Genomic DNA, 17,036 nt, shown 5'->3' with positions numbered 1-17,036 from the left:
CGCCGCTTTAGTCATCGACTCATCGTCTGCGTGATATTTTAATACACCTGAGAATAAAAATCGCAACGAGTATTTCGTCCAGGGTTCTTTAATGACTTAAATTTATAATAGGTACATTATGGTAGTAGGTAAGCGAACAAAGGTAGAGAAAAATTCTAAAAAAAAAATAATACCTATTTTGCTACAAATCGTAATTCAAAGTACCACTGATACGCGCGATAAGATGATTAAAAAAAAAACTTTGCGAGTGAAATAAAAAGCGTAAAGTTCAAACGAGACTAGAAAACATCATTCGTCAGCGTCGAAAGTATGAATAAAAATGGCAAATAAAATAGGTACTCAAGTATTAAAAAATAATAATAAAATCGAGTTTGTAAGTTATCTATCATCGTTAACGATCGTCACGAAGTCTTCTAGGTATAAAATTGATGACATTTTTGTACTTACGTCTAGGTCGACTTATATGACTGGAAAAATTACACATTATTGATAAAAATCGTGTTATTTTCAATAAACGAAAACGAAAGTTGAAATATTTTGATAAAGATGCGCCGTTTCTTATCTAAAATATATTAATTATAATACGTTTCGTTATCCAACATTAACACCGAAGTGTTGGTAAAATGATAAACCACCGATTAATAATACTTCACTCGTCATTCGTCAACTTGGAATCAATCGATCAAATGAAAATTTCCCAGAATTTGACAAACATTATATGTAAATCAGTCACCGGGAACTATAGGGTAAGCATCCCTAAGCCAAAGCGAAATGTTAAAATGGAAAGTTTCTAGTTTCGAAAGAAAATACCTTTATCTGAAAAAAATCTCTAATCACTATATATGTAAAAAATACAAACGTAAAAGTAAAGGAAAAAAATACGAAGGTTTTGATAAAGCTGGCAAACGAGCCTTTGATATTTTTCTCAATTAGGTAAGCGTATCAATAATAAGGTAGGTACTAAGTAGCCGAAAAATTAAAACAAAAGCACAACGATAAAGGAAAATTAAAATTTTAAAAACAATACGCGATTCGTTCGAAACGATACCATTCTGATTTGAGATCCCTTATAGGTGATAAAATATGAGCCCCTGAATTGTTATTCGTACGTATAGATATAATAATACTCAAACTCAACCAAGCAAATACATCGATTACCCTTTGCTCCGCACAGAAAAACAATTGAAAATCCGAAAATATAAGCTCGTATCGAAGCTTTTAAGGCACTTAAATTACTCTAAACATAAAACAAGGTAACGCTGCAAGTCGAAAGAGAAAAATAATGCTAGTGCAACTTATCACAGATAAATAACTAGAATAAAACTGAACGTTGATCACATGTTGCTCGTGTAACTTCCGCTTCACATTATTCTAACTGGTCGTAAGATTTTACTAGCCTGAAAAAATTAAATAAAAAAAAAAAATGAACAAATTAACGATGTTAGAGGAGTAGTCTAAAAATACAGACAAACCAGCAAAAAGTGTTCAAATCTAATAATTTTTTTTTGAGATCCAAAAATTAATTTTTTTTGGAAGATATGGGTTCAAAAATGTCAGAAAATGTGTATTTTGGATTTTCGTGAATTCTAAAGCCAAAATTGAGCCATTACTTAGGAAATTTTGAAACCGACATGCGACCCATCAAAATGGGTTAAAATTTCGCGAGAAATTAAAATATTTCGATAAAAATGTTTTTTTTTTTTTAGTGAATATTGAGCTAAAAATTGGGTTATGGTTTTGGAAGATTTTTGAAAAAGTATCTAGCAACTTTTCAAAATAGATCAAAATTTCGACCAAAAATCAAAATTATCTATCAACACTTTTATTGAGCATTTTCTGAAGGAGTTTAACCCAAAATTGGATCATGATTTTCGGAATCTAAATGAATTAAAATTCCCAAGCGAACTATCAAAGTTGGTTACAATTTTAGGAGAAAATCAATTATTCTAGAACATTTTTTATAAGCATTTTTGATTTTATTCCGAAATTAAAATCAATTTTGACAAGTCGGGGGGCATTTTTTCAAAAATCTAGGAAATCATAACCAAATTTTGTGCTTAAAATTATTAAAAAAAAAAAAAATTAAAAAAAAACAAGTTTTGACAATTTTTGGCTCAAAATATTCTGAAAATGCTCGAAAAAATTGTCGTCGAGATATTTGAATTTCTCGCAAAATTTTATCCTATTTTGATAGGTCACATGACATATTTTCAGAAATCCAAAAAATCTCGACTTAAATTTAGATTCATTGTATTTCAAAAATTGTCAATTTTATACAATTTCATCGAAATATTTGAAAAAGTATCCAACAACTTTTCAAAATAGATCAAAATTTCGACCAAAAATCAAAATTATCTATCAACACTTTTATTGAGCATTTTCTGAAGGAGTTTAACCCAAAATTGGATCATGATTTTCGGAATCTAAATGAATTAAAATTCCCAAGCGAACTATCAAAGTTGGTTACAATTTTAGGAGAAAATCAAATTATTCTAGAACGTTGTTTATAAGCATTTTTGATTTTATTACGAAATTAAAATCAATTTTGATAAGTCGGAGGGCATTTTTTCAAAAATTTAGTTAATCATAACCAAATTTTGTGCTTAAAATTATTTTAAAAAAAAAAAATAAATAAAAAAACAAGTTTTGACAATTTTTGGCTCAAAATATTCTGAAAATGCTCGAAAAAATTTTCGTCGAGATATTTGAATTTCTCGCAAAATTTTATCCTATTTTGATAGGTCACATGACATATTTTCAAAAATCCCAAAAATCTTGAATTAAATTTAGATTCACTGTATTTCAAAAATTGTCAATTTTATACAATTTCATCGAAATATTTGAAAAAGTATCCAGCAACTTTTCAAAATAGATCAAAATTTCGACCAAAAATCAAAATTATCTATCAACATTTTAATTGAGCATTTTCTAAAGGATTTTAAACCCAAAATCGGATCATGATTTTCGGAATCCAAATGGATTAAAATTCCCAAGCGAACTATCACAGTTGGTTACACTTTTAGGAGAAAATCAATTGTTCTAGAACATTGTTTATAAGAATTATTCCGAAATTAAAATCAATTTTGATAAGTCGGAGGGTATTTTTTCAAAAATTTTAGGAAATCATAACCAAATTTTGCGCTCAAAATTATTTTTTAAAAAATTTAAAAAAAACAAGTTTTGACAATTTTTGGCTCAAAATATTCTGAAAACGCTCGAAAAAATTGTCGTCGAGATATTTGAATTTCTCGCAAAATTTTATCCCATTTTGATACGTCACATAACATATTTTCAAAAATGCCAAAAATCTTGACTTAAATTTGGATTCATCGTTCTTCAAAAATTGTCAATTTTATACACGTTCGTCGAAATATTCAACTTTCATGAATTCTCAACACAGTTTAGTACTTTGAACACTTCTTTAAAAATCCCAAAAATGCTCAAAAAGCTTTTCCGTCGAAATATTTGAAATTCTTACGTAATTTTGGCCCATTTTGATAAGTAACATGACATGTTTTCAAAAATCCCAAAAATTATGATCCAATTTTTTATTTAAATTTCTCGAGAATGCTAAAAAATATTCTCGTGGAAACGCTCGAATTTCTCGTAAAATTAAAATTTCAAAAATCATCTCAAAATTTATCAAGAATGCCTAAAAAACATTTTTGTCGAAATATTTGAATTTTTTTACAAAATTTCAACTCGTTTTGATAGTTTGCATGACATTTTTTCAAAAATTTCAAAAATTATGTGCCAGTTTTGAGCTTAAAATTCATTATAATTACCAAAAAAAATTACATCGAAATATTTGCAATTTTCACGAAATTTCAACTTATTTTGACAGGTTAGAAAACACTCCTTAAGAACAACCAAAAATCATGAACCAATTTTGGGCTCGAAATGCTTCAAAAATACCCAAAAAAAACATTTTTGTCGAAATATTTGAATTTCTTACAAAATTTTAACTCATTTTGATACGTCACATAACATATTTTCAAAAATGCCAAAAATCTTGACTCAAGTTTGGATTCATCTTTCTTCAAAAATTGTCAATATACACGTTCGTCAAAATATTTGACTCCATGAATTTTCAACACAGTTTGATAGTTTGAACGACACTTTTTCAAAAATCCCAAAAATGCTTAAAAATCTCTTTCGTCGAAATATTTGAAATTCTTACGTAATTTTAGCCCATTTTGATAAGTAACGTGACATATTTTCAAAAATCCCAAAAATTATGATCCAATTTTTTATTTAAAATTTCTCAAGAATGCTAAAAAATATTCTCGTGGAAACGCTTGAATTTCTCGCAAAATTAAAATTTTAAAAGTCACATGCCAAAAAAACATTTTCGTAGAAATATTTGAATTTTTTACAAAATGTCAACTCATTTTGATAGTTTGCACGACTTTTTTTTAAAATTCCAATTATGTGCCAGTTTTGAGCTTAAAATTCTTCATAATTACCCTAAAAATATTTACATCGAAATATGTGCAATTTTCACAAAATTTCAACTTACTTTGATAGGTCAAAAAACACTCCTTAAGAAAAACCAAAAATCACGAACCAATTTTGGGCTCGAAATGCTTCAAAAATACCCAAAAAAACATTTTTGTCGAAATATTTGAATTTCTTAGAAAATTTTAACCCATTTTGATAGGTCGCATGGCACTTTCAAATTTTTCAAAAATGCTAAAAAAATGTTGATACAAATTTCTGATGGTCTCCTGAAATTGTAAGGTATGCGAAAATCCAAAATGAGTACGTATTTTCTGACATTTTATACCCACATAAAAACACAACCAACCCAATCCAACAGAATTCAAAAATTTCAGCCAATTTCGATTTCTAGATCACTTTTTCGCCACTTAGACCGTACATTGAAAGTGAAATGATCGAATAAAAAGCTCGTACTTGATATTCGTCGTCCGAAGTAGTTACACCGACGACGGTAGCTATTTGATACTGGTCTGATTTCATATCGAAGAGAGATTTCCGAAGGAATCCCAACTGGTTGGCGTTATTCGATAGTAGTTTCTCCATTTGACGTCGAGGTGTACTGGGATCAACTATTAGTAGAAATATTTCTCCATCTTTCAGTACTTCTACACCGATCACCGTTTGACTATGGCCTGTTAATAGAAAACAAATACGTACATCTAATAGAAAGTCTCAGACAACACATTTTTACTTCAATAATGCTCTCAAATCACGTTACCGTCGTGTTGCAAGTACAAAGGAGCTTTGAATTCTTCGACTTTTTGAAAATATTTCAAAATCCATTCGAACATTTTAGGATGTTGACCTTTTTCGTTGGCTCGATGAATATCCACCAACGAACATCTAGAGAAAAAAAACAAATTAACTTAAACTTCTATTTTTCAAAAACGAAACCAAAAGAGTAGAAAATATCGTTACCTAAATCTTAGAGCTGATAATAAAGTAACAACTTCGGTAGCACCGATCCATTTCTTGGTGTTATGTACTTTTCTGCCCAATTGATCTCGTCCTTCTTCGTCAAAACCTTGTTCCCATGCCCATTCGATTAACTGTTGTAATTTTGATATGCTTGGCATCGCGTTCCCAACGTACATTTTTTCCATTCCAAATCTCGAGCAAAATTGCATATTCAATAGTTCGCCGTACGTCGCATTACGCCACAGTGCTGACAGTAACATTTGTAAATTACTGTAAATTTGAAACGTTTTCGATAACAATTATCATGCTCGAGTTTTCATCTTTCGAAAATCTGAATTGAAGAAAAAACATACCGGTAACCGCATCCCCATCCTCTATCTCCATAAGTAGCCGAATAAAAATCCATGTTGAAACAAACGTACGTTCTGTTTACGTTTTCGCAGCTTTCGCTTTTCGATCTGATGATGGGAACGATACCTGAAACTCAATTTCGAATAAGACAAATTTGATCGTTGATAAAACCGAACACTGTTAAGATTATTCACCTTTTACAACCGAGCTGCCATCGTCTAAACCAATATTTTCGGCGATTTTCAATTCATTTTGTTTCTCGTAGAAATCCATTACAGTTAGTTCGCCGGAATAAACAGCTTTCTGCATGTTTTTGATACTCTGTTCTTTAAAATTGCCTTTGTTATCCATGCCATACTGAGCCTGCGGAATTTAATTCGTAAAAAAATAAATAAAGAGATAAATTTCCTACAAAGTACAAACATTAGAATAATAAACAAACGAACTTGTAAAAATTCAAATTCTTTCTGCTGCTGAATCTGTAGATTTTCTTTATCAGTGATGGAAAGTTTCTGGGCGATTAATCTGTCCGAAGTGACATCAGGTGAGACAGGAGACGTTGTACTAGAAGCGGTAAAATGTGATTCAACATGTTCAGTTAATTCTTCACTAGATAAGCTGGTGAATAGATTACAAACGGGGCATTTGTGACACGGAGTTGAGCTGTTTTTCGAATCGGAATTCTGCAAAGTAGAAAAACACGGTTAAAAAAAATGTCTATACGAACATTAACGTTATTAAACTGAGCAATGATTTACCCCTGATGGGCTTATTACATCGGCGTGTTGGTAATATACATGAGATTCAAGCTTATCGTAAGCCTGAAATGATTCGGAGCAACAAGGGCAATTAAAACTAGACGAAGGTTCTTTCGGAAGTGATGGACTAGTACCATCGAAATGCTCGCTGTTGATATGTTTTTCTACGTCTTTAGCACTGGTATGACTATACGGACAGATTAAGCATTTGATTTCCTTCGGTTCGTTCGGTTTTAAATTCAGCTCCAAGTTTGGTCGTTTGAAGTTACCATCGTGAAGGGTTGTAATTGATGAATTCGATCCTTCATTTTCGATAACGTTGTTGTTAATACTGTTCAAATCGTTTGGTGAAGAAGCACCACTACCAGTAGACATGATCTAGAAGCCAACATTACGACGTTAAGCATATTCTTCGAGAGTTATTGGAAAATATAATAAAATAACACTTACACTTATCTGTCGAGTTCTTCACCAGTGGATTCAGCTTCTACTTCAGCATGATGTTTCTTCGGAGATATTTTGTAAAGTTGACAACGAAATCGTGAAAACTTGACGAAAACTTTTCATATTGCGGTAAAACTAAACGTATTCTTTGATTATGGTCAGCCTTGAAAAAAATAATCAATAAAAGACATAAGCCATAGCCCATAAGGAAGTAAAATTTGTATTCAAAAGACGAATGAAATGGCAAAATATTTTTCAAAAATTTTCAATCTTTTGAAAACCTTTGTTTATTTTGCGATGTTGTAACACTGATTAGTAATCTCGCAAGAATGCAGAATACGCCTTAAGGTGAGAATAAAGTTCGATTTTTTACAAATTTCATCGATTAAAAATTAGTAAAATTAGCAATTTTACATAAAATACTTTAAAAACTTTCAATGGTCACACATTTATTGTGAAAATTCCAGTTTTTCGTGAAAAAATGAAATTTTACTTACGACAGTTTTATTTTGGACTGTTTGTAATTCAGAGAGATTTGGCAACGATGGAAAGAAAGCACCATGGCAACGCTGACAATTTTGACTTCACAATTTTTTTGGAAAAAGAAGATGATTTCGATTTGATTTTCTTCCAAGTTTTATAATTTCCTTATGATTTGCGTCGATTAAAATTGAATGCTAGATTGTTTAATGTACCATGTATTAGTTATTCAATCAGGTCCACTCTCATTCATTTCATTACCTGTGTAATTTAACATATTGATCATGGCAGAAGATTTACAGAACTACAAACTTCAACTCGAGCAGGTATATTTACATTCAGATTATTTTGATAATTCGAATGAAAATAATTATTTTCTATAGTGTAAACGACACTTCAATTCCCATACTACCCTCAGAACATATGTTACACATCTTCGCAGCTTCTAACACGGAATTTGAATTGATTTGTTTAGGTTGAAGCAGCTCTAACTACAGCTCCGGATAACGAAGAATTATTGACGTTGAAGAAAGACTTGGAACAAGTTATCGAATTGACAACACAGTTTATCAAATCTCAGCTACCGGATGAAAAAAGAGATGGTAAGTGACATCGAATACGTATCAATTAGTTCCACATTAAATCCTAAAGTTAATCGTCTTTCGTTATGTTTGACAGAAATTGATTTATTTACTGAAGATGTCAAAGTACCGGATTCTAGTATTTTACCTTCAGAGAAATTGAAAAAGAATTGGAGAATAGGAGAGAGATGTTTAGCATTTTGGTTAGATGACGGACAGTAAGTGATTTTCAATTCAACATGTTTCACTTAATGCTTTATAGTATGTTTCAAAATCGTAAACTTACAGGTATTACGAAGCAACCGTCGAATCTATAGAAAATGACGAAGTATCAGTTTTATTTGATAGTCACAAAGTCGGCGTTCCTGTAGTTTTAACGAAAGAATTTTTAAAAGAGTTACCCAAAGGTCAAGATCGAGGACTATCTAAATTAAAGTAAGTTGATTCGATTTCTTGAATTTTTCTTTCCTATGTACCTTTCAATAGTTCATCAGTGCTGTTGCATAATGGATTTCCAATCGAGTTAATAACATGAAATTTGCATAAAATTCACGAACATAAAATAACCTATAAAAAAACGTAATTTTTTTTTTATAAAATCTGGCTGATTTGATAGTTGTTATCCTGCTAGAGGAAATCATACCGTTGTATTGTAAATTCATGCGACTGCATTTTAATACAGATTGGCAACCGTATCAATAGCTTGGCAGGTAACTAATTACTAAAGGTTTTATTTTGCTCTAAGAATATATTTAATATCGTTGGTCATTTATAAGAATTCGTCAGGTGTATTGATATGATGAGAGGCATCGTTCGTGTACGAAGATTACTATATCAGTGATGGCGTAGCTATTCGTAAGTTGAGCGGTACTATTTAGATTATCGTATTTGCCACCATTTTCGAGTTACCCAACGTACGATAGTTACGAATTTTTCATTTTCGCTGTTAATTTTCATAAACAGATGTTTTTTCCACGATCAGAGTGGTGATGAAAACTTATTCCTGTTCTAAAATACGTTGTTTGTTACAGAAAATTGCCTACGACGAAAGAACGAGAGTACCTGAAAAAGAAAAAGTTGAAGAAGCAGCAACGTTTTAAACAAATGGAAGAAGAAAGAGAAACTGAGAAGAATAAATGGCTTATGTTTAGTTCTAAGGTAATCGTCCGTCGTAGAATTTTATATTTGTAGAAATCTATCTCGAGTTAGCACAGCTAATAACTTATTGAATTTTTTTCAGACTTACAAGAAAGGAATAACTAAAAAAAGTATTTTCGCTTCTCCTGATAACGTCAACGGACGAGTAGGCATTGGCACATGTGGAGTCGCTGGTCGTGGAATGACTGATTTCCAACACGCAGAGAAACACAAAAAATAGATCTATTGGTTATGTAATCGCGAATTGACTGTCGCATATTGGAAAGCTGAGATGTGTATAAAACAAGTGTAAATAGAATTAATATTTTATCACGTTAAAATTGTGTCTATATGAATGTAGCAGAACGTCAACAACTGCAGCTAAGTTATTTTTTACGGTAACAAAATGCTGAGTGAATGAACCAGAGTCGTGATTTGAGATCGTCGATGAATCGTACAAAAAAATTGTTATTATAATTTTTGAATGACTTTGTATGTTATTATAATTTTTAAGTTGTATTGCATTACTTTCAATTAGAGAAACTAGATGAAATATATCTGCAGTTTTATATCTATTCGTGTGATTTTTTTAGTTCAATTTTTTAGCTTCGTACGTAGATTGTAATCGAAGAACGTAAGAAACAGCACAATTATCGAGTAACAATAGTAATACTATGATCGAGTTATTACAGCATCATTTCGCTGTGGAGCAAAGTTTGTGTTTTTAGGATTGGTTTTTAAATCGATAACCGAAGAACACCTACTGGTATCGTCATTCATAGGAGTTCAGAGAACTCATCTGTTCTGTGGTACCTTCTTAACTGGAAGTTGATCTGCAGGTACAGAATTACAAATCTTATTAATTTGTTTTGAAAATAATTGATTGATACAAAGAACGTGAACAAAACATTGCGTTCAAAATTCAAAAAACGAAACTAGCGCTCTACAAACAATTTTTCTAAACAACAAATCAAAATCAAGTAGGTTTACACCGGTTCCAAGAAGTGGTTGGGTTCAATGGCTTTTGGGAGGGGATGACGTTGATGGAAGGGTTGAATGAAGAGTTGAAGGCGACGCGCAGTCTGACGAATTCGTCATCTGAATGCGTCATCGATGAGTTATCTTTACATTCTTTACAGTTTACATGCATTGCTTGGAACGGTTGAGCGTCTTAATTTAAGAATTTTTTCATCTAATTTTGAACGTGTGGTTTACTAATTGTGCTAATTAAGTGGTAAGTTTTCTTTTTCGTCGTATTTTGCAACTTCTAGATTCGAAATTCATGTTGCCTGTCATCATGCAGTTTCTTTCGGTGATGGTACTAGAGATGATAAATTTCAGGAAATTTATTTTTTGGAAACTTTCGGAAACTTTCTGCAAATGTATTTTTCTTCAATGAATGAGACACCCCATACCTGTTTTTAACAAGAGCCAGTTTTAAAAATGCTATTGGTCAACTACAAACTGATGAATTTCCAATAATTCTGTTTTTTTTTCATTTATTCTCATATTTTCTGCAATAAAATGTCATTTGTGTGGTGTTTTACGAATTAAAATTAAAAAATGTGACCAAGTTCAAGAATTCAACGATTACTTCACAAAAAATAAAAAACTGCACCAGAAAAATTCTAAATAATGAAGAAAAAAAATGCAGGGATGTAAACCAAAATTTTCAACTGTAACACTGGAAGCTGGAACCTGGAATCAACCAGAAAATTTTCAGGGAAATAATTTTTAATTTTTTGGTGTTTTAGTAAAAATTTGAAAGTTTCCGGAAAATTTCCTGAAAAACTTACTTGAGAATTCGAAACATTTATAAATTTCGGCTCTAAATAGTAAATTTGATATTGTTTTTTTGAATTTCGTTCGAAGAATTTATTTATTTCTATTTTGTAGGTAGATATTCCTGATCGTAAGGACGCGATCGTGATCGAATAGCAGCTAGATTTCTTTTCAGAAAAAAAGTAAGCTGATACCTAATTAATTTTTATTCGCAATTTGTGGTATCGAAAGGTCTATAGCTTTGATTTAATTACATAGGTATTTTTAAAGCTACAATATAATTTGAACGTAACTGTGAAAATGTTTCATTGCGAGAGTATCCAACTCTGAAAGAAACTTGAAATTTTAGTCAGAGATGTACTGTTGTTCATTTGGAGTAGGTATTGTACTCGTAAAAGTAAAAGATGAGGTTTTTGCTAAATGTATTAGGGGATGGTGGTATTGTGATTTTTTTTACCAACTTTTGACATCGTAGTGTAAGTAATTCATTTTCTCCCTGTAATCATGTACCTACCTTAAAACCATCTTAATAGGTACCATGTAAGCTTTTTGTTTTAAACGTACGGATACCTATTGTATGTAGGTACTTTGCAGTACCTATTAAGATACATACTTAGACGTAGTTGTATTTGTATTATTTTAACACAATTTTGTTTGTTTTTTCAACAGTTACGTTAGATTACGTACTTTACCTATAAGTACTGTCTTGCTGCAGCCGCAGGATCGGAGCTTCGGATTTCATCTTCCTGATTCTGATTGTGAGTATTTTCAACAATTCCGCAATGATATGTACCTATTTGAAGCCTTTTGTTAGTGTTATTACTGCGTCGGTCTAATATTTGTTGATTTTTTTTTTTTTGACGATCGTTAGTTGATATAAATTTGGAAAAAGGAATTCAACATTATTATAGGTTAGAGCTATGAAAATGTTGCTTCGTGCACTCGATGGTCTTATGAACTAATCGATATCAATATCGTGCTGTGCACATTGCCTTCGAAGCATTCCTATTTTTCGATTTTTAGGGAATTTTTGAAAATACAAAATTGACTATTTTGGTGATTTATGCTTTTTTTTAAAAAGTACGTACTTGATCAATAAAAATGTTCAAAATAAGTCCTAAAACTAATATTAACACCCCAAATCCAAATTTCGCCATTTCCAGCCATTCTGGAGCCTCCAGCGCGATTTTTCAATTTCTCCAGAATTTTCAATTTGCTCCAGAAGGCGTGAATATGAAGTTGGGCAGCTAAAAATCGAGTGGTGTGTTATACTCGACCTGTTCAACAAGTTTATTTACATTTGAGCCGATTTTGGGAGTGACACCTCAAGAGTGGTTTTTTGACCAGCTTTTTTTCAAAATAAAAATATTCAAAAATCAAAGATTTCCGGTTTACGAAAATTTTTTTTGAATTTGCGCGAATCGCAGTATTTTGTCATGAAAAAAACCCCACGAGGGAGAATTTCACCATTTCCAGCCATTCTGGAGCCTTCAGTGCAATTTTTCAATTTCTCCAGAATTTTCAATTTGCTCCAGAAGGCCCGAATATGAAGTTGGGCAGCTAAAAATCGAGTTGTGTGTCATACTCGACCTATTCAACGAATTTATACACATTTCATCCGATTCTGGAGCAGACACCTCAAGAGTGGTTTTTTGACCAGCATTTTTTTCAAAATAAAAATATTCAAAAATCAAAAATTTCCCGTTTGCGAAATTTTTTTTGAAATTTGCGCGAATCGCAAGCTTTTTGTTCTAAACGTATGGATACCTATTGTGTGTAGGTACTTTGCTTACCTATTAAGATACATATTAAGTATGTAGATGTAGTTGTATTTTTGTATTCTTTTGACACAATTTTGTTTGTTTTTTCAACAGTTACTTACGTTAGACTAGCCGCAGATTTTCATCTTTCCAGTTCCCTTCCTGATTCTGATTGTGAGTATTTTCAACAATTCCGTAATTATAGATGTATTTGTTGACTTTTTTTTTTTTTTTTTTTTTTTTGACAATCCTTAGTTGATATAAATTTTTTTTTGTTTTTTTTTTTTGTTTTGGGTGTTTATAATTACACGATTATTACACCCGTGGTTAGGAGGGTTTAGATTTGGTTTATTAGGTTGGTGCTTTTAAGTAGGGTTATAAATTTTTGGATTTCAGAAGGGTTATCTGGAATGGTCATTGAATTTGGGTCTATTTGGAGAGATAGTCTTGGTGAATAGTAAATGTTGGATAGATATAGGTTCATTTTCACAGAATTGACAGGGGGGTTTCGGAATTTTTTGATAGAGATGATTGTGTGTGATTTTAGAGTGACCTATTCTTAGACGGGTTATTTATTTCTTCTCTTCTGTTTAGGTGATTAAGATTTTTCCAGGGGTAGATTGTTTTTTTGTGTTGAAAGAGTTTGTTTGATGTCTATGATGACCAGAAATTTTGCCATTTAGAGTGAGTATTTTGTTTGAAGAAGGATTTTATATCGTCAGGGGTGAAAATGGAGAAGGGAGGGGGGATAGTGGCTGATTTTGCATAGGTGTCAACAATTTCATTTCCTTCAATGCCGACATGACTAGGAGTATACATAAGGTGGATGGTGTGGTTTGAATTTTGGAGATCTAGCAGAATTTTGTGAATATTTTGAACAATAGGGTGATCTGAAAAAATGTTTTGTATGGATATGAAAAAAGGAATTCAACATTATTTATAGGTTAGAGTTATGAAAATGTTGCTTCGTGCTCGACATGGTCTTATTGAACTAATCGGTATCATGCTGTGCATATTGTCTTCGAAGCATTCCCTTAATTTATGATTGAAAATTCCCCCTCCCTGCGTGTTTTGCATTTATAATTTTTTATTTATTTTGGAAAAGTTGTATCGTTGAACTGAACTGACAAGAGAACCTCTTGAGGTGTCCGCCTCCGATTTGAACGGGGCCGCGATTTTTGGAAAGAGCATGTTCTAAAACCCCCCAAATCCAAATTTTCAGCTGCCCAAGTTCATTTTTCGATTTTTGACGAATGTTTGAAAATCCAAAATTGACTATTTTGGTGATTCATGCTTTTATTTAAAAAGTGCGTACTTGATCAATAAAAATGTTCAAAATAAGTCCTATAACTGAAATTAACCCCCCAAATCCATATTTCGCCATTTCCAGCCATTCTGGAGCCTCCAGTGCAATTTTTAAATTTTTCCAGAATTTTCAATTTGCTCCAGAAGGCGTGAATATGAAGTTGGGCAGCTAAAAATCGAGTTGAATGTTATACTCGACCTGTTTAACGAGTTTATTTACATTTGAGCCGATTTTGGGAGTGACACCTCAAGAGTGGTTTTTTGACCAGCTTTTTTCATAATAAGAAATCCAAAAAAATCAAAAATTTCCCGTTTGCGAAATTTTTTTTGAAATTTGCGCGAATCGCAGTATTTTGTCATGAACAAACCCCCTGAGGCCGACTTCCGCCATTTCCAGCCATTCTGGAGCCTCCAGTGCAATTTTTGAATTTCTCCAGAATTTCCAATTTACTCCAGAATGGCGTGAATATGAAGTTGGGCAGCTAAAAATCGAGTTGTGTGTTATAATCGACCTGTTTAACGAGTTTCTTTACATTTGAGCCGAATTTGAGAATGACACCTCAAGAGTGGTTTTTTGACCAGCTTTTTTTCAAAATAAAAATATTCAAAAATCAAAAATTTCCCGTTTGCGATTTTTTTTTGAAATTTGCGCGAATCGCAGTATTTTGTCATGAACAAACCCCCTGAGGCAGAATTTCGCAATTTCCCGCCCTTCTGGAGGCTCCAGCGCGATTTTTCAATTTCTCCAGAATTTTGAATTTGCTCCAGAAGGCGTGAATATGAAGTTGAGCAGCTAAAAATCGAGTTGTGTGTTATACCCGACCTGTTTAACGAATTTATCCACATTTGAGCTGATTCTGGAGCGGACACTTCAAGAGTGGTTTTTTGACCAGCTTTTTTCATAATAAGAAATCCAAAAAAATCAAAAATTTCCCGTTTGCGATTTTTTTTTGAAATTTGCGCGAATCGCAGTATTTTGTCATGAACAAACCCCCTGAGGCCGACTTTCGCCATTTCCAGCCATTCTGGAGCCTCCAGTGCAATTTTTCAATTTCTCCAGAAATTTGAATTTGCTCCAGAATGCGTGAATATGAAGTTGAGCAGCTAAAAATCTAGTTGTGTATTATACTCGACCTGTTTAACGAATTTAGCCACATTTGAGCCGATTTTGGGAGTGACACTTCAAGAGTGGTTTTTTGACCAGCTTTTTTTCAAAATAAAAATATTCAAAAATCAAAAATTTCACGTTTGCGAAAATTTTTTTTGAAATTTGCGCTAATCGCAGTATTTCGTCATAAACAAACCCCCTGAGGCCGAATTTGGCAATTTCCTGCCATTCTGGAGACTCCATCGCGATTTTTCAATTTTTCCAGAATTTTCAATTTGCTCCAGAAGACGTGAATATGAAGTTGGTCAGCTAAAAATCGAGTTGTGTGTTATAATCGACCTGTTTAACGAGTTTATTTACATTTGAGCCGATTCTGGAGCGGACCCCTGCAGAGTGGTTTTTTGACCAGCTTTTTTTCAAAATAAAAATATTCAAAAATCAAAAATTTCCCGTTTGCGAAATTTTTTTTGAAATTTGCGCGAATCGCAGTATTTTGTCATGAACAAACCCCCTGAGGCCGAATTTCGCAATTTCTCGCCATTCTGGAGGCTCCAGCGTGATTTTTCAATCTTTCCAGAATTTTCAATTTGCTCCAGAAGGCGTGAATATGAAGTTGAGCAGCTAAAAATCTAGTTGTGTATTATACTCAACCTGTTTAACGAATTTAGCCACATTTGAGACGATTCTGAAGCGGACACCTCAAAAGTGGTTTTTTGACCAGCTTTTTTTCAAAATAAAAATTTTCAAAAATCAAAAATTTCCCGTTTGTGAAATTTTTTTTGAAATTTGCGCGAATTGTAGTATTTTGTCATGAACAAACCCCCTGAGGCCGAGTTCCGCCATTTCCAGCCATTCTGGAGACTCCAGTGCAATTTTTGAATTTCTCCAGAATTTTCAATTTACTCCAGAATGGCGTGAATATGAAGTTGGACAGCTAAAAATCGAGTTTTATGTTATACTCGATCTGTTTAACGATTTTATCAACATTTGAGTCGATTCTGTAAGGGACACCTGAAGAGTGGTTTTTTGACCAGTTTTTTTTCAAAATAAAAAATTGTAAAAGTAAAATATGAGGATTTTGCTAAATGTATTAGGGGATGGTGGTATTGTGATTTTTTTAAACCAACTTTTACATCGTAGTGTAGGTAATTCATTTTCTCCCTGTAATCATGTACCTACCTACCTAAAAACCTATACCCATTATCAAGAAATAGGTACCATGTAAGCTTTCTGTTCTAAACGTACAGATACCTATTGTGTGTAGGTACTTTGCTTACCTATTAAGATACATACTTAGATGTAGTTGTATTTGTATTCTTTTAACACAATTTTGTTTGTTTTTTCAACAGTTTCGTCATATTACGTACCTTACCTATACTTGCTGCAGCCGCAGATTTGGAGCTTCGGATTTCATCTTCCTGATTTTGATTGTGAGTATTTTCAACAATTCCGCAATAACATGTACCTATTTGAAGCCTTTAGTTAGTGTTATTACTGCGTCGGTCTAATATTTGTTGATTTTTTTTATTTTTTGAGGATCGTTAGTTGATATAAATTTGGAAAAAGGAATTCAACAATATTATAGGTTAGAGTTGAAGACGTCATAACAAAAATGGGTATATGTATATGACACATATGCCCTTTTTGAGATGAATCCATATTGTTATTCTTTAGACCTTCCTCTATCATATGAGACCACCCACACTTCACAAAGTCAAAAAACCAGTGAGCTATCGCCATTTTAAAACTGCGAAGTCGATTAAATATTTACTTTTTCACAGATAATGGGTTACTCATGGTCGATTTTGTGTTGTTAACCATTATTTACCTGGTTTAAATCCAAAAATTTGATCAAAAACATTTTTAAGTCAAGAAAAAAAAATTGGCCAAAAAACTTGTCTGTTTTGCTATT

General features: G+C 32.3%; 2 protein-coding genes across 3 annotated transcripts; one reads left to right on the top strand and one right to left on the bottom strand.

The window, feature by feature from the left end:
- Positions 1-70: 70 nt before the first annotated feature.
- LOC135847743 (zinc finger-containing ubiquitin peptidase 1-like) lies at positions 71-7,225 on the bottom strand. 2 transcript variants are annotated; one of them, XM_065367440.1, is made up of 9 exons: positions 6,978-7,225; positions 6,546-6,905; positions 6,216-6,452; positions 5,964-6,132; positions 5,772-5,895; positions 5,419-5,688; positions 5,219-5,343; positions 4,915-5,132; positions 71-1,397 (listed from the first exon to the last, which is right to left on the bottom strand). In XM_065367440.1, exons 2-9 carry the CDS (start codon positions 6,900-6,902, stop codon positions 1,362-1,364), a joined length of 1,536 nt encoding a protein of 511 aa, XP_065223512.1. In that variant the 5' UTR covers positions 6,903-6,905; positions 6,978-7,225; the 3' UTR covers positions 71-1,361. The 2 variants fall into 2 exon arrangements, with proteins under 2 accessions (XP_065223512.1, XP_065223511.1); XM_065367439.1 differs by having other exon boundaries at positions 6,528-6,905; positions 6,978-7,224.
- A 322-nt stretch (positions 7,226-7,547) lies between these two features.
- On the top strand, positions 7,548-9,744 carry Spf30 (Splicing factor 30). The gene is made up of 6 exons (XM_065367444.1): positions 7,548-7,777; positions 7,927-8,053; positions 8,130-8,250; positions 8,321-8,467; positions 9,064-9,190; positions 9,273-9,744. Exons 1-6 carry the CDS (start codon positions 7,736-7,738, stop codon positions 9,408-9,410), a joined length of 702 nt encoding a protein of 233 aa, XP_065223516.1. The 5' UTR covers positions 7,548-7,735; the 3' UTR covers positions 9,411-9,744.
- Positions 9,745-17,036: the final 7,292 nt, after the last annotated feature.

Source organism: Planococcus citri, chromosome 5 (assembly GCF_950023065.1).
Source record: "Planococcus citri chromosome 5, ihPlaCitr1.1, whole genome shotgun sequence".
NCBI lineage: Eukaryota > Metazoa > Arthropoda > Insecta > Hemiptera > Pseudococcidae > Planococcus > Planococcus citri.
This window is presented reverse-complemented; position numbering and strand designations above follow the sequence as displayed.